Genomic DNA, 24,679 nt, shown 5'->3' with positions numbered 1-24,679 from the left:
CTACAGATTCGACCAACCATAAATTGAAAATGTTTAGAAAAACTGCATCTGTGCTGAATATGAACAGACTTTTTTCTTGTCATTGTTTCCTAAACAACTGTTTACATAGCTACATTGTATTAGGCATTATTAGTGACCTAGAAGTGATTTAAAGAATTTGAAAGGATGTGGGAAGGTCATGTGCAAGTACTACGCCATCTTATATAAAGGATTTGAGCATCCAATGATTTTGATACCTGCCTGAGGTCCTGGAACTAATCCCCCTTGGATACCAAGGGACAACCATTTTAATTTATGATGTTTAGAAACTGAAATTAAGGACTGAAATGTGAGGGCACGCTGACTCTGAAAAGTAGATTTTCAAGGCCTCTAATTAGAGGTAAGAGCTATGACAACTTGTTAAGGGAGAAGTTTAGAAGAGAGAAAAAAACAGGAATAGAAACAATTTGTTCATTTGCCCAAGTGAATTATTTAAGTTCATTTCAATTAATATTTACATAATTTTTCATGACTATCACTGATATAGTATTTCCTAAAATAAAGTGCTAGGGGCTTATCTGATGAATATCAACAACTTATTACTAGTACAACAGATAAAGCCAGAAATGAACCTGAGACAGGACCATAAACCAGTGAGTAATCTGAAATGTTTTCTGAACTGGGCATTCAGGAATTCTAGCAAAATCTTCTATTGACTAGAAAAATATCAAATAGCCATTTGCTAGAATTTAGGCAGGCTGAACCGAAAGTGATTTGTTTATTAACTTATCACCTCAGCCTAAGGCAAGTCAGTTAAGACATCAGTGGTAGAAATTTTGTGAGATGAAACCTAGTTTAAGTCAAAATGAAGATTAGAGTTGCAGCTAACCACCTATTGCTACCTGCCACTCAAGATGGCAGGACAGTGAAGGATCAGTGGCTCGCCTGCCTGCTTCTGGAAGGCCTGGATGCTAACTATGTAGGTCATGTTGCAGGGGTTCTCAACTGCATCCACAGAGTATGGGGTGAATGGTCTAAAATGGTGGTTGTCACAGTGGTGAGAGGAAAGGCATGCTACTGTCATCTTTTGGAGAGAAGCCAGAGCCAATACTAAATATTCTACAATATACAGGAGAGACCCCCACAGGAAGGATCACTCACCATTCATTTCTGAGTTGTCAAAATGTCAATAGTGCAGGGGTTGAGAGACTTTGATCAAAATAAGAAAAAACAGTATTTATCTTTGGCATCTACATTTTAAATCTAAATAAGGAAATATCCTCTGAAATTCTATGTGTGCTTTGGAACTCCCTAGTTCCTCTGCTCTAAGACATTCTACTACTCTGCGGTCTTCAGAAGGCTGCTTTGTCAATTGTGCAAAGACCATAGGCAAAGAACCTCTGTTTCCACCTCAGGGTGGAGGTACACTTTTAGCACTTCAGGCTCCAGAAGTCTGGGCGTGCCGAAGTTGGCATGCCGTGCACGCAGCAGATAGGCACGTGGGTCTCAATATTCCCATGCTTGTCCCTGAATTTTCTGTCCCTGTCTTTGCCAACTTAGAGTAAAAAAAAGAACTGGAGTGTTTCTAAAGAGAAGGAATTATGCAATGATTTTTAATTTTATAAAGTTTCAAGCCAATATGCATGAGAGGCCAGAAGGAAATATGCCTTAAGTAATATAAACTCTCAGGCAGAGCCAGGGCTGGGATTGGAAATGTGCATGGCATTAGCATCTCCATGCACAAGGAGAGTTCATTGCTTTCTGTGGCCTGAACTCACATTGGTAGCTAATTTCCTTTGCTCTAGTAGTTTATTTTGTTTGGTTTAACTTACAAATGACATCTGATATTGTGAATAATGAAACCACAATCATTCCAAGAAGCACTTGTGAATAAATTAATATAATTTTAATCATTCAAGAAAGAGGAGAAAAATTATTCCTTACTCATTCAATATGTGCTTGTGTCCACCATGGGCCTTAAGCATAGATTACTTCCCCTAAATTAGCTCATCTTTTGGCAGTAACTTTGCCTTCTTTCCTGGGTTTAATTTATTAATTTTGTGTGTTACTACAACATTACAACTTACGTATTACACGTTCGACCTTAAAATACCTTTTCAGAGTACAGTGTATTTTCCCAAGCAAAATGTTCATCCCAACTTACTGTAATCACTTATTTTATGACTATCTTCGGACCAGATGTTAGCTCTGCAAGACTAGGGATTGTGTCTTTTTGCTCACCACTGTATGCCTGTGTTAAATTTTCCCTGCTAGGGCAAAATACCAGAGAAAAATTAATGATTTAAATGGGCTAACATTTTCAGAGATTTCAGTCCATGATCAACTGACTCTATTGCTCAAGCCTGAGGTGAGGCAGAACATCATGGAGGAAGGGTGTGGCAGAGGCAAGCTGCTCCTCTCTTGGCAGACAGGGAGCAGAAAGAGAGGAAGGGGCTGGGGACAAGAGATCCTTCCAGGGCATGACTTTATGCCCTACTTCCTCCAACCAGGCCCCATCTGCTACAGTTTACACTACTTCCCAATACTGCCATTACATTATGAATCCATCAATGAACTAATCCATTAATGATGTAGAGCCCTCATGATCTAGTCACCTTCCTGAAGGCCCTATCTCTGACCACTGCACCACTAGGGACCTAGTCTTCAACATATGGAATGGGGCACATTCCAGATCCAAACTGTTAACAATGCCCAACACCTAGCACTGGATATGACTTCTAGTCCCACTTCAGTAAATATTTGTTGAATTAATAAATAATGCCTAAAAATGCAAACCATAGGCAATGTTAAGTGGACTTGCAATTGCTGCCCAGTAACCTCATGCAGCACATCTTCACTCCTGAATACCCTGGACATGGTCTTGTGGAGGATGCATTTGGAATCTTAACTCTTCGACTCACAAATGTTATACAAGTTCCCCTTTCATGATGGTGAGTACACAAGAAGGGAAAAATTAGGTGGGGAAATATTCCGTAAGCCTTCATGGGAGATGTTCTCTGGCTAATAGAAATGATTTTCTCCCCATTCAAAGTGAAGTCCTGCCAACTTGCTGAGCATCCTGAATGGGGGGCTTACCAAATTTAGAATTGCCCCTACCAGGTCCCGGAAACTCCCTTGTTACAGATTAAAGATCCCTTATCTAGAACACTTGGAACCAACCAGAAGTATTTCAGATTTCCAAGTATGTGTGTGGTTTTTTTTTTTTTTTTTTAATTTTGGAATATTTGTGTAGACTTTTCCAGTTGAGAATCCTAATCTGAAATGTTCCAAAACTTTTGAGTGCAGCACACAAAAAGTTTTGAATTTGGAGTATTTCAGATTTCCATGCTTTAGATGATCAACCTGAATTACCTTATATGATTGCAGGAACTTCCTTTCGTCAATCATACCACTTAGATCTGACATTCAGATTTCCAGAACAGTTTTCTTGCCTCATGGAAAAACCCTGGTCATGACCATGACATGCCCTTGGGGATTAATCCAGGATGTTCCCACTGAGAAAAGCACAGCTGTGATCTTCTACTCCTTACCATTATCTACATTCCTCTGTCCCATGTTTTCTAGATTCTTATCATTGTGCCCAATTCTTACAATAAATCTGGTTCACTTTTTCCTTTTTAGTTTAATTCCATTCCTTTTTGTTTTTACTCCGGGTTTCTAGACACATCTTTAATCAAAGGATGCTTCTTGCACATAATAGCTATTCAACAATTTTTTTTTTTTTTTTTTAAAAACAATTTGGAACTCTTTATAGTCATTATAATATTCCTTCCCTTTTCATGGAAAGATTGCCCCAGTTTTCTCTATTTTTCTCTAAGCTCATTTATGGAGTAAGCTTGATTGCAAGATGCTGTCACTCAAGTTCTTGCTGTTCAGTGGTAACTTAGTCAATATGCTTTAATGACCCTGGGAAACGTTTTTTTTTTTTTTTTTTAATGGAATTGACCTCACTACTTAGGTGCACCAGTTTTCCTTGGAGCCAATGTGCTCAGAATATTCATCTAAACTTCTTGCCCACTCATTATATGGCGAAAGTCAGATACTTTAATTTTCTGTTACCCTATGTTTCTGCTCCCCATCTGTGTTTTAATCCAGTGGATTAATGCTTGCTGGGCACTGGGAGCATTAACAGTATCTCCATTTATCATTTTTGATAAGCCATTACTATCTGCTGCATCATCCTGACCAGATAGTGTGCCTTTTATGTATCTCGTGAGTCATGGGGGGCCAGAGATACCATCAGCTCTGTAATTAAAACCTGCTGTGCTTTCCACACAACAAACTGCTAGAGCTTACGGAACTGGCTTCGTTAATGTTCTTCACTTCCTTTCATTATTTTCTGTTTTTAGTTTTTTCCTTATAGCTCGGTAAGTCTTAGAATATTGGCAGTTGAATAATGGAGTGCAAAACCTTTCTTCAAAACTCTTTTGACTTGGTCACTTTTGGCTGGTGGATGGATAAGGGACCTGTTGCTTCATATGCACCGTGTCTGGAGCCCCCTCTACACTCCCTGGGATTCCCTGCCACCCAGAGTCAGGCTTCCTGTGTACCCCTAAGATTCTTGATCTCTTGATTACTGAATAGTGCCAACTTGGCACCTTTGTGAAGACTTCCCCATAGACCCTGGGCCTAGGTCTCCATCCACTGCTGCCAAATCACAGCTCTTGATCACAGATAGCTGGGTTAGATTTTGAAAATGTCTTTTTAAAACTACTTTTTGTACCCCTTATATAAGTGCACAGGGAGATAGAAGGCAGAAAGCCCATCTGCGTCCCATAAGTGATGTTAATAATTAACCAGTTCAGACAAATATTTGCCATCACCATCCTCTTACTGTAAAGTGTTTCCATTTGCCTGGCTCTATTGCCAGCACTTTAAAAACCAAGAGTCCAGATGGACCTAGTGACCTCCACAGACCACCTCATCCTTATCCACCAGCCATTCTTTCATGCCTTCCTACCCCCTGGCATAAACATAGCATTAAAAGAATAAGAAAGGGAAGCTATGCAATGTTTCAAGAATTAAAGTAAGGAAGCATCAGATGAGAGAATCCTGAGGGCCTTCCCCAGGCCAGAGAATGTTCAAGTTCAAGGGGAAGAGTGTGCTCCGTAAATTAACAACCGTTTATGGGGCTGACACACACCCTGAAGCAAATGAAACAGGAGATGTAACAGACCAGTTTAGAGGGGGTGATCAGCAAAGGCTCTCTGAGGGCATGGCATCTGGGTTGAAGCCTGAAAGAAGCCATCACATGAGCCCCAGAGGAGCAAGTGTGGGGGAGCCCAGAAGGGGGTTTCAAGCAAAAGCACCATCCCTTCATACTACCAAGACATAGAAGGTGGAGCCTTCCTCCAAACCCAGATTAAGTCTTGGTGACCCTGTGACCCCCACTTTCATCCCTCCTTGCCTGCCAAATCCCAGCTCCCAAAGATTGTCATTAAACAAAAAAATTCATTTCCCATGAGTCTAAAGGGCAACTGCTCCCACAGTCCCTTTCTGTTGGCCACTGTGGCACTGAGCTGATTTTTATCTGGGTGCACTCTTGAATATAGAGCACCTTAAGAATCAAAAAACCAAGGGATGGACCTACTATTAACTTACCTATCCTGGTGACTCAAATGGGCAAAAACATCTTTTTTCATTCTCTAGTTACATTATCTATTTGTGACTGTTCCCTAGAGCTGGTGAGCTCATGGCTAAAACAGAGACATTTCTCAGACAGTTGCTAGTTGGCATACTGATTAAGTGTATATCCTGTATGAGGTAATTTGCTAGGCTTCTATGCTCTTTGGTGAGTTAAACCAGAAGAAAAGAGTCCTGGGAAGACAACCCACCCCATCCCAGGGCCAAGCTGCAGGCAAGGCCTGGTGTTGATGGAGGTGTGGTTCAGATGGAGGAGAAGAGACCAGTACCCCATGCCTGTTCCTTCAGCAAGAGAAGTCAGGAGCCAAATGGAGGGTGGTAACAGCGGAGGGAGTCTGAGTTTGTACCTACAAAATCAGAAGCAATCCTTAAATGCCATGGGTTTTATTGATCTGTCCCCTAATGGCTCTGTAAGTAGAAAGCAATATTTTCAATGTTCCTTCAAGATCTTGCAAATATCATCAACTATTGTCTGTGTATTCTGGGGACTAAGGGGAGCCAGGCCTGTAAAATAAGAAAATTCCATGCAGCATTCTAGGGACAATTATAGAAGAGAAGAGAAAAGTGGCATAAAAGACTTTCTAATCCCATGAGGATTTGGAAAGGAAAAATTACAGGGATGTTTGAGCCTAGGGAAAGGTAGAGAGAGTGATACCTAGTGGTTCAGCACAGAGAAGACAGATGCTTTGAGTTCAAATCTCAGTTGCACAATTTGTTACCTGTAGGATCTTGGGCAAATTCTTTAATCATTCTGGGTCTCCATTTTGTTCTTAGTACAATAGGGAAGATCATAATAACATTTTTTAAAAATACCAGTGAAGACAGTTCATGTGACATGCCTAGCAGTGGGCCTGGTCATTTTTTCAGAGCACTCTGATCATTTTTTTACTTTGATTGCTATTGGACAGACTCCTGGCCAGCTGTTTCAGGCCAGTCTTTCATGGGCCCTTGCTCTGGAGAGAGGCTCACAGCTTTTATACTGAAAGTCTCATCTTTCTTTTATTAGCCCCTAAGTGACCGTTAGTGGGAGAAGTGTGGGTAGGACAGAAAGAAGCATTAGATAAAGCTGGGACTGCCAATGGCCTGTGAAACAACATTCCTTCTCTGTTTTCACCCATCTCTTCCTTCTTCCCTCACCTCCTGTGGGTTGCAGGTGTTACTGTGCATCACCTACACCCCAACATTTGACCTGAACGGGAGCGCCGTGCTGAAGATTGCAGAGGTGAGTGCTGCTCCTGTTTGTAAAGCTGCTCGTGGCTGCTTTCGCTCTCACTGGGCTAAACACTGGGGTGTGACTGAGCCTCAGCAATGGGGTGAACCCTTCTCTGATCACTGTGGGAAATTTCTGGGAAGGAACTGCAGATGGCATGCTCTGTGGCCCACTGTGCTTACCCATAATGCCATGTGTCCTAGTGCTCTGGATGCTTGGGTTTGCTTAACCTGAAGCTTTAATCATGGAAATAACAGTCCTGGACCCCCCAAATCTGCTGCAGCCAAACTTATTGCTTTCTTGGTCTATTTTTCCTAAGATGAATTACAAAGCATTTGCTTTCTAAAAATGGTTGTTAAGAAACCAAGGATAAACTTTAGAGAGTCGTTTATTGATTAAATCCCATCACATCTCCTAAGCCCTGGCGGATGCCTTTTGTAGCTGACATCAAAAAGCCTTCTTTTCAGTCTGCTGTATAATAGGGTCGCATGTGTCTTCCAGCATGCCCAAAAACGTGTCCAACAGGAAAATTGGCTTCTGGAATGTCTGGCAAATGCCTTTGGCTTCTGGAAGTATCACCATTTCAAAGCTGAATTTTACTATGCTTAGAATAATTTTCCTTCCACTTCTTGAAAAGACTGTCTTCAGGATTTGTTTTTTCTGGTAAGAGTATATATTCAGATCACAAAGAGACAATCATTCTCTGAATTCTGAAATCATGGAGAAAAGGAAAGCCCAATCAATGATCAACTCTCATGAGTAGTATTTTTATTAGCAGATATATGTACTTTTTACAGAATCATGTGGTATTTAAAAGTGAAAGTAAGGGACTGGGTTGTGGTTCAGTGGTACAGTGTTTTCCTAGCACATGTGAGGCCCCCAGTTTGATCCTCAGCACCACATAAAGATAAATAAATAAAATAAAGGTATTATGTCAATCTACAACTAAAAAAGTATATAGAAATTTTTAAAAATGAAATTAAGAGAAACTCACTCCTAAACATATAGAAATTTGTGTCTATCAAAACAGAAGCAGCAGCCAATTAGCCACTGGTTTCCAAATACGTATCTATAAAGATACATTTTCTTTAGCACGTTTATGTTCTACTCCATAAAATAAGTAATGAAATAGAATAGTTGTCAGTAATTGCTTTCAATTGACTTTTAAGAGATACTGTGAGTGTGCTTATTTGCAGGTTTGCTTGTCACAGGACAATGTTGTTTCTGAAAATAGTTAAGAAGTAGGATCCGCGTGCAAGAGGCTTGTTCTGAAGGAAGATGGGAAATGCCAAGTGCTGCCCTAGAGATGGAGCCCAGGAGAGGGGACAGCAAGGAGTCCTAGGGCCTTCAGGAGTAGGGGGGCTGCCAGGGAGCTTTGTGCCACCCCTGCGGAGCAGGAGTTTATCTTATCCTCACAGAAACCAGCTTTTGAGTGAGAATCTGAGGCAAAATGTGTAATTCTTGAGCCATGGACACACAGGGCCAGGGCCAACACAAGTGAAGTTTCATCGAGAGTATCTAGAAGCCAGGAGAAGATTCAGCAGGATAGATCATCAGAACACAGTGGTCTCTACCAAAACCATAGAAGGAAAACAACCAAAGAAATCTCCCTAAGATGGAGATTACAGATAAAGGCACTTGAATGTAGTAGTAATAAGAATGGGCTCTGGAGCCCCATCCGCACAGCCCGGGGTGAACCCTGCTCTCCCTCACCCCTGTGTTGCCTGGCCAACCTCTCTGGGCCTTGTGTTTGCTGTCTGTAAAAGAAAAGATAAATACACCTGTCTTGTGGTGAGGGTGTTCCAATTAGACACAAAAACTACAATCTAAGTAAAAAGTTGTTTGTACAAGTCCAGACACATGGTAAATGTTATATGTTTGCCTTTAAAAAAAATAGTTTGGGGAAAATTTTATAAAGACACCTTAAAACAAGACATTGAAAATCCTTCTGGAAATGTGGGCAGAATCTAGCTGTTCCTTCTCATTCTGGTGTTTGTTGACAATTTACTCCAGGAGAGTGTTTACCCTGAAACCTGCTGATCAGGAAACTGGAATGTGTACTTACGTATGAAAAATGAGGCTATTTCCCCAAGGTCCTGCTGAAACTATAAAAGGATCATTAGGCTCTCAAAATGTAAATAAGAAGGCAGCTTTGTGAGCGTGTCTGACTTTAACTTGCTTAATTAAACGGCACTTAGGGAAGTTTTTCAGAAGAACACCTTTGTGCTGCAGGAAGAAAAAAGAAGTATCATCAACTTTTAAAGTGGATTCTTATGAAATATCTGATCCATTTCCTGAACAGTCATTATTAAGACTCTCCATAGATACATAAGTCCTCTTCTGTTGTCCATATTAGCAGGTGAGTTTTCCAGGGACAGCTACCTTAATATAGGAAAAAGCTGTGGATGTACAAAGTGCCAAGGTCTGAGCATAAAGGAAAAGGTGGAGTCATAGCCAAAAGCTCTCCGAAGCTAATTAGAAGAATTAGATGATGGATTTTGGTTGCCTCTGGGCCTGCTAACAACTCTTTTATGGGATTTCTCAAAAGCAGAAATCCCAGTCTGTAAATGTGTCTTTGCTGGTTTCATCTTACTGACTTCTGGAAATTTCCAGTCTTTGTTTCCATGGCTTGCTGTCAGGGCCAGGCAGAATCTGTTTTGAAGAGCATTGTTTTTTCTCTTAAGATTTATATTTTTAGGGACCTCCCTTTTTCACTGCTTCCATCTATCCATCTATCTCCTGATTTCAAAATACTGATTAATAATAATAGTTACTAGTCATTGAGTCCCTAGGGCATGGCAGTAAGTAGCACCATACACACATACACACACATATATACACACACATTATATATATCATATATTAAAGGTAAGAATATATAAGAATATATATAAATATTCTCCACCACAACCCAGCTAAATAAAGAACACTAAGCAAAGTAAGGTTAATTTTCTTGCCCAAGATATTCAAATCCAGACTCTATATTGCAAACATGTGCTATTAAACCACTATCCTATACTGTCCCCTGGCTACCCTCACTCTTAGAAAATGTCAGTAGATCTTGGCATAATAATTTTGGCAACCAACTGAAGTTTTTAGGAGGCACACTCCCTGTGGACCTTTCTGGAGGCATCTTAATAGAGATAATGTTTATGTGGTGTTTTTACACATGAGGCTGAAGTATGGATGTATTTTATTTTTTAGGAATATGCCACTTTCTTGGGCATCTTTGCACATTGATGGTTTATCTTTTCTGAGTATTATCTTACCAGTTTAGTAGTAGTTCTCCATGCTACCCTGGGGAACTTAAAAACATTGCAGTTCAAGATCTACCACCAAAGATTCTTATTTAACCGTTCTAGTCATCGCAAAAGTATTTTTTAATAGGGATAGTTTATAACCCTTGAAATGTTCAGTAATACTTTTCTTATTCTGCTGTGGTAGCACTATTCGTAGACATAAAGTAGTCTACAACTAAGGACAGATGGTGCCCATATATAATTCAGAAGAAAGGTGTACAGATGCCCTGACCCATTTATTTTGGAAACATCTTGTATGTTATGTTCTCTGGGAGTCTGGAAAGGCGAGCCCCACATCCTGGCAAGAAAACTACTGTAGAGGCAAGTCCACTGCCTCATGCCAGTTGAGACCACAAGAGGGAGGAAATCCCTGCAGGGAGCTTCCCTTTTCTTTCTTGACATTCTCCCTTTTTTTTCCCTGTATTGATTCTGAATGGATGTCTGCAGTGTCTGTTCATAACCACTTAACTGCTAAGCTAGCCTTCACTGCAAGAATTTCCATCTCTCTCTCTAACCTCTGACTCCTGAAGCCCTTATTTGGAGTCAGAAGATATGCAGAGCAGTGAGACCTTCCCCACTTTGCTTTGGCTGGATCATAGGGCAGCAGCTAAATCTCAATAGACTACAAACCAGGCAGAAGGCCCTACCTGGGAAAGTGTAGGAGTCAACCAGGTGAGATGTTGAAAGTCATTTTAACATGTCAGCTTAGGCCAAGAGGAAAAAAGTCGCAATCAGAGTTTTCCATGTATGCCTAGCACTTTAAGACATCTTCAGGTTGAAATCCAAAAGGAATACAAGCAAGCTTCCCTACTCAGATGGCTATCAGATTTATTTATACACACATTTCCTAGGAATAATACAACTTCAATTCCCCGTGTGTGTATGCACAGATGTGTATACCAATTTGATGAAGTACCTCTTGCCATGTACCCACCTGTTACAGCTGTTCACCTCCTAGGCAGCAGACCTTTTTCAAAGAGAATAAGAAATGACCTGGCGACTGAGTTGTCACCATAATTCACCACAGAGTTTAGACTTACAGTGATAACCAAAATTTTCTCTGGTTCTCATGTGATCAACCCACCTACATAGTCTTCCCTATCTAGAAGGCATTTCTTTCATTATCTTGTCATCTTAATCTCCAATCCTTTCTCATTTTTGTCACCATAAGCTGGTTTTCATCACGGTAAGGTTTTGTTTTGTTTTGTTTTTTACAATTGGAAATACCCTACCTCTTCTCTCTATGGAAATTAGGACTCAGTATTGTGCACTATTTTAACACAGCAATGATACTGACCCCTTTTGAGTAGGAAAGAGAAGGTACGTGTATAGTTCAATGAAGTGAAAAACATGGATTTCACAAAGCTAAGCAAATTTCTCTTGAGGCTTCTTTAAATTTTTTGCTCACTTTGGCCAATATATATTAAATATCAACTTTGCTTCATTTTGCCACTTAATGTTCAATAATATAGCAATCCACCATGGGTTTAACCGAGTACTTTTATTTATCAGTCCACTTACCTGATGACTCTTGTTCATGTGTGCCTGCGAACTTGTGCCTTTTCTTTTCTTTTTTTGTTTCCTTCTGCTTTTGTGGTTGACTTGGCTTCATTAACCATCTGTGTTTTTGCTCTCAGTTGTGTTTAGCATGTCGTAAAGCTGGACATCCACAAATGCATGAAATGATCAAAATGTACCTTATGACCCTGCTCACTGCCCTGTGTCATCGTGCATTCCCTGGCAATCAGGGGCCTGTGGCTTTTCACCAGGTATTTCACTTGGTTCTTTGCACCTGGGCTCTGGCAGAGGTGCAAGCCGGAGGCTTTTCAGTTGTTAAGTTTGCATTATGAAAGCAAAGGGCGGGGGAGGTAGAACAATATTGGGGTGACTAAAAAAAAAAAAGAAACCATGAGCTGGTTTTGCAGAAACTCAGTCTGCCTTTGAACTGAGATTCTCTTAGCTTCTCTTGTTGGTTGTGCTCATCTTACTATGACCCTAAGGGAGAGGAAGGAAAATCCTCATGTGGTGAAAAATCTCTGATCTTGAATACGATATTCAGGTTTTAAATGGAAGCACTATTTCTGTGAACCTTACTAGTTTACCAATTTATGATTACTGAAGCAAGTTTAAGAAACTGCTTCAGAAAATGCCAGGACAGCTGATGAAGTGCTTCTTCCTAAGTTCCTACAGATAGGATATTATCAGTAAGTGGTGATTTTTATATTTAACAGAAAGTATCTTTGTCATATTCGGTATATATATTCCCAAGTTAAAAAGAATGAGCCTCTTAGATGAATAATTTTTTTAAGCTAGTAAACATGCCTCATGCAAAGTCATGTTCAATGTTATCCCTATAGTATTGAAAACAAAGAGCAGTGGTGGCATTAAAACTTAAAAATATGTTTGGCATTTGCCAAGTTTTTATCTGTTTGTAACACCGTGTTACATAAAGTCCACATGCTCCTGTATGCCACTTCATGGTCCTCAAGTGACTGATACAGTTTTTTAAGGAAGGCTGTCTAGTGTGTAGGGCTCAGTATTCAAGATAATTTATATTTTAAGTATGGAGTTGAGCTCTCAAAATAGTTGCTCTTTCATCTTCAATGCTTTTAAGGCTTAAAATTTCCCCTTAAATTTATGTCAGTGCTTAAAGATCTTAAAGATCAACAGTTACAAAGATTTCTTGGAAAATGTAAGCTATAAAGAAAACTGTTAAGTTGTGAGGTACAAATGGTACTAGTGTTCCAGATTATATAGAATTTGGTTTCATCCGAGTGGAACACTGCACTCATTTAGAAGTATTTTCAAGGTTTTTAAATCATTACATCGCATGCCAAAGCAGAATCCTTTGGGATTAAAAGACCTTTTTTCTATGTTTATATAAGTTAGTGGCCCTTTACATCCAATATAATTCATAATCATTTGAGAAAATAAATTTCACATGTCCAGAATAGTTTTATGAAAATACTGTGTAGCTTCTGTTTTTTAACTATAAAATGAATTCATCTAGGTCAACTTCAAAATAATAGGGTTAAGTTTCAAATGCACCTTTGAAACATTAAGCATTCTACAAGAGATAAACCTTTTAAAAACTTTCTTTCTGGAGCTGGGGATGTAGCTCAGAGGCATAGCATTTGCCTAGCATATGTGAGGCTTGAGGTTTGATCCCCAGCACCAAAAAGAAAAAGAAAATATTTTCTTTTACCTAGGTAATTTTACACAAAGGTTATTATCATGAGCTTGCCTGGAAACTCCCATAACTCAAGCAGTAGCAGCAACAAAGATTAACCTTTAGTCTTTCTCCCATCTCAGTTATCAATCATTAAATTAATTTTCCATTTAGGTGAGAACTTTTTTTTTCCAATATAAATATTCTTGGAACTATTCCTAGAAAAATGATTTAGGTACATTAAATCCTGAACTATTCTTCGTGAAATTGAAAGGATGAATACCTTATACAGAGAAAAGGTAGGCAAATTTAAAGTATGCTTTGATTATTATGCCTATTCCTATAGCTTCAAAAAAGAATTTGGAAAAAAAAAAAAAAAAAAAAAAAAAAAACCAGAAAATCCCTGAAGGGCTGGGGTTGTGGCTCAGTGGTAGGGCGCTTGCCTAGCATGTGTGAGGCCCTGGGTTTGATCCACAGCACCACATAAAATAAATAAAATAAAGGTCCATGGACAATTAAAAAATATATATATATATTAAAAAAAAAGAAAAACCCTGAAAAGTCATGACATTCAGCATCATCATTATCAATGAGGAATTTCTTTTTAATTGGGATTCCTACACTAGTAGCCACCAGGGAACCTTCTTGAGCTCAACTATACATTCAGACTCAAGGCCTTACCAGTTATATTCACTCAGCAGGATGCAGGACAGGAAACAGAAGCAGGTAATATCAGGCACGCATCTATCACAGGGTCTTCACGCCAGTCCAGAAGCTGGTCCCTGGCTCTGAAATGATAGTGTAGGTGCAAGACACTAAGAGCCACATCAGTAATGGCAGAGTTACCTTGGCTTGGGAGCACATGTCCCAATTAAGAACCAATGCTTCTAAAACAACTCTATGTACAGAGCTTGCAGAGTTCCCTGAGAGGATGGGTTCCATTACAAGAGTCACTAAACCCTGGGAAGCCCTGTGACTTCCCAGCAGGTATTTAGAGTTAACGCAGTTATCCCCATTGAGACACAGCATAGTAACTAGGAAGCATTTTTACCATGAGCTGTTCCACCTTTCTAAAATGTCCAGAAGAACATAGCTAGAGAGTCAATCCAAAGTCAAACTCATTCCAAGCGAAGGTGAAAGGGTTTCAATAGTCCTGTACCCACACTTTATAACCCACAAGTTAATAAATTCTGTTCCCTTTGGCCACAAAGGGAGGTTTTCCTCATTAATTTACAGCCACCTGAGTTTGTTCTAAGCAGAATTATCTGGCTCATGTAAAGTTCTCTAATTTGCTGCTCAAAAGAATAAGAATGTAAGAATGGTAAGCCTTAGGGAAATATGACTTTTCTATTTGCTTAAAAACAAATTTCCAGAGATTTTAAATCCATTTATATTCACTGAAAACTAATCCGAAATCAAGCTTTCTGTTTGAGAAGGATTTAATATTCTCCCTGGTTGAAGCCAAGGACAGTTGGTAGTGATCTGAGGCCTAGAACACACGTGTTGCTATCTTCTTTCTTTCCCAGGTATGCATTGAGACGTACACCTGCAGCTGTCACCAACGTAGTATAAACACTGCTGTGCGGGCAACTCTGAGCCAAATGCTGAGCGACTTGACTTTGCAGTTAAGGCAAAGGCAGGAAAACACGGTAAGCCTGTAGCACTCCTGGTGCATTGTGGTCCAAGTGGCGTCTGAGTTAGTAACCGCAGGTGGGGTATCCTCCAGGACCCGCTGCCACTGCTGCTGCCCTCTGGAAACACTAGCAAGGGCTTGCTTTTTCGGAAAGAAAATTCATTTAAATGAATTAAACTGTTTAGAAATGTTCCTACTTCACCTTAAAGTTTTGAGAGTCATTTTTCCCTATGGTTTCCATAATTGTGTGGTCAGTATTTTAAAATTTACTTTTCTTTTAAACCCCTTACATGGAATATTTAAAAAAGTTTATTGTGATAGTAGACTTGAAACTATGAAAAATGAATAACAGTTCATCCCATGCTTTAAGACGCGGTCCTTTGTCAACTAAGGTTATGGCAGGAAGTTTTCCTCACTGCAGTCAGAGTGAAGCCACACTCGTATTCTCTGTCATCAGAGCCTCTACTCTAGAACTCCTTGCTCTAAACTTGAACAGATTGTCTAAAATGAGTTTCTAGAGAAAAATGTAAATGTAATTGGGCTTCTTGTATATTTTATTTTCTGGGAATGTCAGTGGGAGGATGGGTGTTTTGTTTTGAAAATCTGCCTCTGTAACAACTTAAGATTAAAATTATTTTGAGATCTGCAAGAGGTGTTCTTGAAATGACATTAGTTGTTTTTTAAAATGGGAAATCTCAGTTGCAGTCCAAATATCTCAGAAATTAAATGTACAGAAATTAAGATTTTGTGCTTAACTTCAATTATTTCTCAGTTTTAACTTCGGTTTTCTAGTTGTTAAGACAATCATGGGGTTTAGGAGAAATTTAGAGATTATCATGTCAGATTCTTTAATTCCTCATTTTAGTGTTTTTATAAGATAAAGCCCAAAGAGATGAAATTGAAATCTAAAATTAGTTAAGAGAACCAGAACTAAAGCCCCCCTGACTGGCTCCCTGTCCATTTCTCAGTTCATATATATTCTGGCAGCTAACATTTGAAAAATAGGACAAGTCTGAAAAATCAAATCCTGTTTTCTTTTGTGTTTGCTATGTCCAAAGCCCAAGTTCCTGTTGGAACAAAGATATTACTTTTGTTTTCCCCTTATTAAAAATAATTTAATGTACACTAAGATTTCGAATATGATGTTTGGGGATATTTGTGGTTTTTAAAATATATAAATAGAAAATATAGTAGAAGGAAAAGTGTTTTTAATGAAAATAGATCTAAGATGTTGAGAATTCTTATGTTCATATACAACCATAATCATGATCAAATACTCTAATATTAGCAATATCTTAATGTTTTAAAATAGTTAAGAGAAACTTTGTGGTTTCTATGTACTTTTGACCATTAGTTCATTTAAATATCTTATTTTTAAATGTTTAGAAAAGGACAGTCACCCCATGCAACAATATTTCAGTCAAGGACAGGCTGGACATACAATGGAATCCACCATACTTCCTGGGGCAGAGTAGGCTATATCACATAGGTGTGTGCACTTGGTTATATTCTCACAGTAACAAGTGCTTCACAATGAGTTTCTCAGAAAATGTCCCCATTGTTAAGTGACACATGGCTGTATTGGGTTTCAAGTCAAATACTTCAATCTTTCAGCTTAACTCTGTTCCAGAAGAATGGTAACAAGTGTGGTTGTGGAGGGCTGGTGGATACTACAGAGGTTATATGCCTCTGTCCTAGGCATCTAATGTTTGACTACTCAGCCTTCTGCTTCTGCTCATCATTGACTATTTGTATTCACCCCAACCTGAGACAAAATCTCAAATTAGGTAGAAAATTAGTGTTTTCATTATTTTCTTTCTATTACCCATACAATCCATTGGAGATATAATTCCATTTCCCAGAAAATACTGTTCTCAGGATACTAATGTTTGAAGGATTTGTGATGTCTAAGAGAGGGAAATATGTTTTGCCACCTGAAAATTGGGTATTTTTTTAAAAACACTATTGAAAAGGAGAGGTCTATGGGAATGGTAAGGTTTGCTCTGAGGAGGTTGAGTGTTCCCCTGGGGACACATAACATTACCTGGGAACCAATGTATTTGCTTTGTAGCATGACCCATCACTGGTAAGACATCGAGGGGCACCTCAAAACTTGGAAGACCTACAAATAGTAGAAAGAAAACAAATAATATAGAATGTAAAAGTATTAACATGAAGTCCATTTTCAACCTAATGTCTATTTCCACCCCGCCCCTAAATGGATATCAGTTTTGATTTTGTGTCCTCAGAAATCCTGATTTATTATCCTAAATTTATTCTTGAATTATTTACATGACCAAAACCCTCATTAAATCATAAATTATTGATTTCAAAAAACCAAAATTGCCACTTATAAATATTTGGGGGTAGAGATTCTTCTACCCTGAAATGTAACTCAGGTGTGCTTCCTCAGAAAACATCGTTCTAACCTGTGTTTAGCCTTGTGCTGAGCTGTAGATACTGATATAACATTTCACAAAGTGAAAGCAGTGAGCTCGCTGCAAATTAATGAATGGAAAATAGTAGAAATATGTGCCTCTAACAAGTTAAAGTAAAAACAGTACCATGGATGATTTACATGTCTAGTGGTTAATTGGCATGAAAATACCTTCTTATATCTCCTGGTTCTAAAGTTGTAGGGAGAGTGAAGCATCTTCCTATTCTCAGATCGGTGGTCACTGAATAATTCCTGGGTTGGGAAGGAAGTTTCATTCTGTGTAAGTGTCTTTCCCTTCCTGTTTTTCCAAGGAGCTGTCTCTGCCCTTAATAGTTCTGGATGCACCTAGCAACAATCAAGAATGGCAGCTGGAAGTTAATATGCTCCCCATTAAATAGGAAGATGGTGCTTTTGAGCTGAGGTCATTTTGGGGCCTGTATTCTGATTCTCTGATGAGTAGGAGTCTGTATCTGTGAGAGCCTAGAAGAGTGTAGTCTGTGTTATGGCCCTGGGATAAGTTATCGTCTGTTCAAAGATGATAGCCTAGCTACATGGGATCATACAATGCACCATGCAGCTTAATTTCAGGGAAGTGTGTGGACCCTTGAATGAATCTGGGGAACTGATAAGCTCAATTCTAAACATCATACTCTCTCATAAAAGCAGTGAGGCATGAAATGCCATCAAGAGCTGGACAGTGTACTAAGGTAAGGTACCTGTGCCCAGAACACTCAGGACGCCATTTTGTTTCCTAGTTTTCTCCATTATCTAAGCATCAGGATTTTCCTGGCTTAAATCTCATAATTGTATTTCTCTCTCACTAGATAATTGAAAATCCAGATGTCCCACAAGAATTCCGAAGTCAAGGTATCAGATTTAATTTTTACTGGTGTGAGAATGCCTACTATGCACTTGTTGTTGGGGTGTAAAGATGAGTGTCTCAGGTTAGTTTACTGTTCCCCCTGGAGGTTCTGCTTAGCTCTGCCTTGTGAGGTATTATTTAATCAGCTGCTGTCTTCCTTCTGTTCCTGCACTCTGTGCCAACTGCACCTATTCTATTTCAACTGTAAGAGGGAAATTAACTCTTTACAAACTGGCTATTCTGAGGCTATTTTTTTGTTTTGTTTTGTCTTGGTTTTGTAATTCTGTTCTCCATGAAGCCAGGTTTAATTGCTAAAATAAAAATTTATTAGAGGATTATAAAAACCTGATTAACATACATTGCTATTGCACTAGAATTATGTTTGTCCAATACTAATTTCTTGACATGAAAAATGAGTCATCTTATAGGGAGTTTTGCAAACAGCCCAGTTTAAGTTACAGATGAAATCAAGTTAAGAAACTTTTATTCTGACTGAGCTACAGAAAAATTTTTTTAAAATGGAGGTGTACAGATAATTGACAAGTAATTTAATTTTTTATTGTTTGTTCTATTTAGTTATATGATAGCAGAATTACACTTTGATTCATTGTACACAAATGGAGTACAACTTCTCATTTCTCTGGTTGTACATGATGTAGAGTCACACCATTCGTGTAATCATACATGTATAAAGGATAATGATGTTTGTCTTATTCTACCATCTCTCCTACCCTCTGCCACCACCTCTCCCCTCATTTCCCTCTACACAATCCAAAGTTCCTGCATTCTTCCCTTACCTCACCAGCCTCACCATTATGTATCAGCATCCACTTATCAGAGAAAACATTTGGCCTTATCTTGCTTAGCATGATATTCTCCAACTTCATCCTCTTAACTGCAAATGCCATAATTTTATTATTCTTTATGACTGAATAATATTTCCCTTGGGTAGATATACCAGTTTCTTTATCCATTCATCTGTTGAAGGGAACCTAGGTTAGTTCCATAGTTTAGTTATTGTGAATTGAGCTGCTATAAATATTGAAGTGACTGCGTCACTGTAGTATGCTGATTTTAAGTCCTTTGGGTATAGGCCAAGGAGTGGGATAGCTGGGTCAAATGGTGGGTCCATTCCATGTTTTCTGAGGAATCTCCATACTGCTTTCCAGAGTGGCTGCACCAATTTGCAACCCCACCAGCAATGCATGAGTATACCTTTCTCCCCACATCCTTGCCAACACTTATTGTTGCTTGTGTTCTTAAAACTAGCCATTCTAATTGGAGTGAGATGAAATCTTAGGGTGGTTTTGATTTGCATCTCTCTAATTACTAGAGATGTTGAACATTTTTTCATATATTTGTTGATCAATTGTATATCTTCTGTGAAGTATCTGCTCAGTTTCTTAGCCCATGTATTGATTGGGTTCTTTGTATTTTGGGTGTAAAGTTTTTTGAGTTCTTTATAAATTCTGGAGATTAGTGCTGTATCTGAAGTGTATGTGGAAAAGATTTTCTCCAACTCTGTAGGCTCTCTCTTCACATGATGATTTTCTTTGCTGAGAAAAAGCTTTTTAGTTTGAATCCATCCCATTTATTGATTCTTGCTTTTATTTTTTGCACTCTGGGAGTCTTGTTAAGGAAGTCTGGTCCTAAGCTGACATGATGAAGATTTGGGCCTACTTTTTCTTCTGTTTGGTGCAGGGTATCTGGTCTTATTCCTAGGAAAAAATCAAATCAAAAGTTCAAAAATTCATACCTAATTAAAATTTTAACTATAGGTTTTATTTCAGATTTTATTCAGTAACTTTAAAAATGTTGGGAAAATATGCTGTTCTTTTATATTTTTACCAGTTAGTAATAGAGAGAAGGGGTGGAAGAAGGGAGGAAATGAGAGGGAGGGAGAAAAACAGCAAATCTGCCACAATTAGGGGGGAAAAATGGGCATGGGGTAAACGAGAACAAGAAATGCTTTAAGTCATTTACTCTAAAGCATGGCTGTGGTGCATTGTTTTAGTCCCATCTTGCCACATTCTTGGACTGTGTTCCAGAAAGAGTTGCAGCATCTTTTCTGCTTTTGAAGCTTCCAGTGATAGACCACAAGATTCCCCACCTGTCCTTCCTTCTCTTTTTGGCTATTACATTCTCATGAAAGCTTCACTTTAACATAGTATGATTTTATAAACCAAAAAGGGATTTAAAGTCCTTTTGATCAAGGACACATCTCTAAAAATTCTTTTTGTAAGGCACTGATGGGGGGGGGGCTCATTTGGAGTTTATCTAAAATTGATCTTAAGGATCATTGTGGATCTTATTTATTTTAAATTGTCTTATCGTCATGCCATATGATTTCTTAATTTCTTTCCTACATTTGAAGTCTTAAATTTTAAGGACTGTCCACTTGTTTCTGTTTCTCCTGCCCTCCTCCAGCTCTTTCTGTCTACACTCTTGCCACCGTTTTCTCCATCTTTGTTGACTTCATGGTCGTTCATTCATTTATACATCCACCAGATGCTTTGCCACCTTGGTATAGATCCTTATGGGTTTTTATTGTTGTAAACAAATGCTTTTACTTCTTTCACTTTGCCCAACCATTCTGTGAAATTGGTATTATTTATCTCATTCGCCCTGAGGAAAACGGAAGCTTACCAGGCTTATATACCATTAGCAAGTTGTGAACCTGTACTTGAACTGATTCCAGATTCTAGCCTTTTTCACACAATGCTTCTGTGGGAGTTTTAATTCTAGTCTCTGGATATTAGAACATGTCTGGAGGGGGAAATTATTTTTCTGACATTGCCTGTTCCTCCATTATCAACAAGGACCATGCGCCCTGCAGATGCTGGACAAATAGTTAAAGTAGGCGAAGGTGGTGATTGAAATATTTTGCCCCCCATGTCTTGTTTCTAACTCCAAAAGCCTGTCTTTTGTTCCCCATGCTTCCATATTTTGTCTCTCTGGGATGCAATTCAGCTCTGCTTCAAAGACTCAGAGATTCAAGAAGTCAGAGTCAAGGGATCTGTAGATAGCCCAGTGGCCTAAATAGTGAGAAAATCATTGTCAGTTGTGTTGTTTCTCAAATTCACCAAATATCCTTTCATTAAGTGTGCATGAATTTTATTTACAATAAGAAAAAATGTATTATTTTCTTCCTGGGCTATCTTTTGTTTGTTTCACTTTAGAAAGGGACAATGATATTTAATTCTTTTTGTGACTGTCTTGGGGGCTGAAGGGAGGTTCCGCATTTGGGAACCATCTTCTCAGTCCTGAAATACATCAAAGGCAGAGGATGGGAAGGAGCATTGAGGGAGCTGCAGGTGCCCCCGCTGGTGTCTAACGCCTGTGACCTCTGTTTTGAAGGGTCAACAGTAGAGGCCCTCTGTGATGATGTGGTCTCTGTCCTCACTGTGCTGTGTGAGAAGCTACAAGCCTCCATAAAGTAAGTACCTTTCTGCTGTCGCTCTTAACCACCAATGGTCTATTTCTGAAATATCATCTGTCTACGGCATCACTTAAAATTACAGATGATAGGGACAGTCATTCCCTCCCCCTGGGATACACCTGTCTTTCCTGAGAAATGTATTCAGAGACCTTGGGCAGTCCCCAAATGCCAGATATCATTACCAAAGGATATAATTTTCTGAAGTGAAAATGGGAAAACAACATCTCGCAAAGAAGAGTTAATCCCCAGCGCGTGGAGCTGAGTGGAGAGGAGGTCGGGCTAAGAGCTGGTTGACGTGAGGGCTGCTGCTACCTCCGGCACAGCCCTGCTGCGGGACTGTGAATGACTCTTCCCATTGAACTGCGCTGCACTTTCTTCCTCTGTTAAATGACAGGGTTGGAACATGTGGACTTTCTCTGTTTCTTCTTTTCACTGTACCTGAGCCTGTGAGCTCACATGCCTAGCTTTAAAAAGGGCATGTTACTCTGAATGCCGTATACTTCCATTTAGGTACACACCCATTTAATCAATGGTATTAATTCGCTTTGGCCATGTCTCCTGCTACCTCTCCAGGCAGAAAGTTAAGAAGACAAGTTCTTCATCTAGTTAGAGTGAAATTATAAAATAGTCAGACTTTCCAAGATGGGGTGAACAGTCTGTACCAGCTGCCTATATGGTGATTACAAAATGCTGCCACAAGATAAGATTCTGAAGTGTCCTTTGAATTATGAAAGACACATTAAACTATCATTTACTGGTAATTAGGACATTTGATAATGCAGACAATGTTTATTTATAGAATTTTAAATACATTAATGATTGGGAAAATGGACTAGTTAGACATGAATGAGGTTTTTCACTTTGCTGAAAACAATGCAAAACCTATTTTTTTTATTTTTCAGAATCTCAGGATTATTTTAAAGCTAAACTTAGATGTACTTTTAAAAGTCATTGCCAAATGGTTTCTATATCAATTTATCCATTGTTCCTGTAAGTTGCCTGCCTACTTTAACTAAATGAAACTCTCTTTACATCAGGCACTCAAAGGTAAAATGCACAGAGACAGAAGAAAATAATGATTACAAGGTTTGGAGGTTGAGAAATGGAGAGAGTAGCAAATATGTAAGATGAATAATTCAAATGATCTGATGGCAAAATGAGGACTGTAGTTGACAATAGAGCGTGTCACTCAGGATTTTTGCTAAATGGGTAGATTATAGCTGCTCTTGCCATGGCAGGGGAAAATAGGTAACTGAGACGATGGATATGTTCTCTTGTTTCACAACAGAAACATACATCATGTCATATACCTTAAACATACATACAAAATGGGGAGGGCTGTTTAATTCATGGATAGTATAAACCAAAAAGAAATAGCATTTAACTTCTTTCCCACTTCCCCCTCAAGTTTCTCCCACCCCTGGGCCCTACATAGGAGGCAGGTCTGGACTTTTTCCCCTCTCTGGGAAGATGAGTCTAACAGCAGAAGGGACCTCAGAGGGTCCTGCTGTACCCTGCTCAGGTCCCCACCTTTCCTGGCTCTAGAGAGTTGGAACAGACCTGACACTCGGACTACCATCCTAACAGAGGACTCTTGACTCCAACTACAGTGACCCACCAGAACAGTCCCCATGCCACCAGGTTTTCTGGAGACCATCTCAGGATACACCTGCTGTATAATAATTATAATCATCCTTCCTTGCTCCCAACAGTGTCCTGCTTTGGATGGGTTAGATATTCACTCGGCGCGTCAGCGAGCAGGGTTTTGATCTCCTCTAGTCCTGACTTCTCCCCAGCCCTGCCCAGTTCTTATCCATCATGGCAGACTCAGCTGTTACATCAGAGCAAGGGTTTCCATTGGCACATTCTCTCCTAAGACTCACTCAAGAGGGAGCTTTGGTCACTACTGGCCCTTTCTTGGGTTACCTGGGTTTAAATCACTGTTCCGCTCCTTGTTAGTTCTTTTATTTTTAAAAAATTGTTTAGTTGTAGATGGACCTTTATTTTTATTTATTTATTTATGTGCGGTGCTCAGAGTTAAACCCAGTGCCTCACACATGCTAGGCAAGTGCTCTGCTACTGAGTTACAACCCCAGCTCCCTCCTTACTAGTTCTGGACTTTGGGCAAAGATCTCAACTACCCCAAGCTTATGTTTTCTATACAACAATTAACATTAGTCTTGTTATTATCATAAAATATTAGAAATATAAAATAATTAGGAGTTTTATAAGATGGAATGAAGAAATTCACTTAACACATAGTCAGTACCCACCAGCCAAGATCACTAAGAACAGAGGTTAATAAGAGTTGGGCTTATTAACTCATTATAGTGAGAGGGTCTGTCCACTGTGAGAAACTAAGGAGCATCTAGTAAAAGGCTATTCAGAGGAATCATTATAGGATTTGAGCTTGGATTAGGTGATTTGGGAGCAGGTAGAAGGAATTGAGAGTTATGTTCAAGGATTGAGTGATTTCAGAAAGTGAGGTCAACTCTAGCATTGGACACCTTAGCTTCTGTCTGCATGAGGAGAGCAGGTGGGAGCTAGAGTTGTCACTGGAGAAGAGGAAGGCATCACTCACGGGGGTGGGGACACTTCGTCACTTTGTGGTTGTGCAGAACCCCCTCCTTTTTAACCCTGGTTCAGGCAGGTTGTTGACAGGCTTTCAATCCGTTCCATCTCAGTGGTGCAGGGACCTCGCCTGGTGTGCACTTGCTTTGGCATGGCTTTTGTTCCTCAGGAGAACACCTCAGCCAGCCAATGGCTGCTAGGTAGTTGCCAGGTCTTAGCATTGTCAGAAGATAAGACAAAGACCAAAGGGAAATTAATAATCTAAACATTTTTTTTTTCTGAGTAGTATAAGGCGAAAACCTGGAATTTTTAAGTTGTAGAAAAATGAAGGACATACATAATAATTATACTAATTAATGATTAACACTTAGCCATCAGAATAAGTCAGAATGAACTTGTAGCTCTATAAATGGTAA

General features: G+C 39.2%; 1 protein-coding gene across 1 annotated transcript in view; it reads left to right on the top strand.

Annotated features, from left to right (window-relative positions):
• The window catches only part of Arfgef3 (ARFGEF family member 3), a 160,768-nt gene that overhangs the window by 51,856 nt on the left and 84,233 nt on the right, over positions 1-24,679 (top strand). Inside the window, exons 5-8 of the mRNA XM_047557835.1 lie at positions 6,797-6,865; positions 14,848-14,970; positions 18,216-18,258; positions 21,611-21,689. Coding sequence (XP_047413791.1) covers positions 6,797-6,865; positions 14,848-14,970; positions 18,216-18,258; positions 21,611-21,689 — 314 coding nt within the window. The remainder of the gene's footprint in view (positions 1-6,796; positions 6,866-14,847; positions 14,971-18,215; positions 18,259-21,610; positions 21,690-24,679) is intronic.

Source organism: Sciurus carolinensis, chromosome 7 (assembly GCF_902686445.1).
Source record: "Sciurus carolinensis chromosome 7, mSciCar1.2, whole genome shotgun sequence".
Taxonomy (NCBI): Eukaryota; Metazoa; Chordata; class Mammalia; order Rodentia; family Sciuridae; genus Sciurus; species Sciurus carolinensis.
The sequence above is the reverse complement of the archived record's forward strand: the minus strand, read 5'-3'. Positions and strand labels throughout refer to the sequence as shown.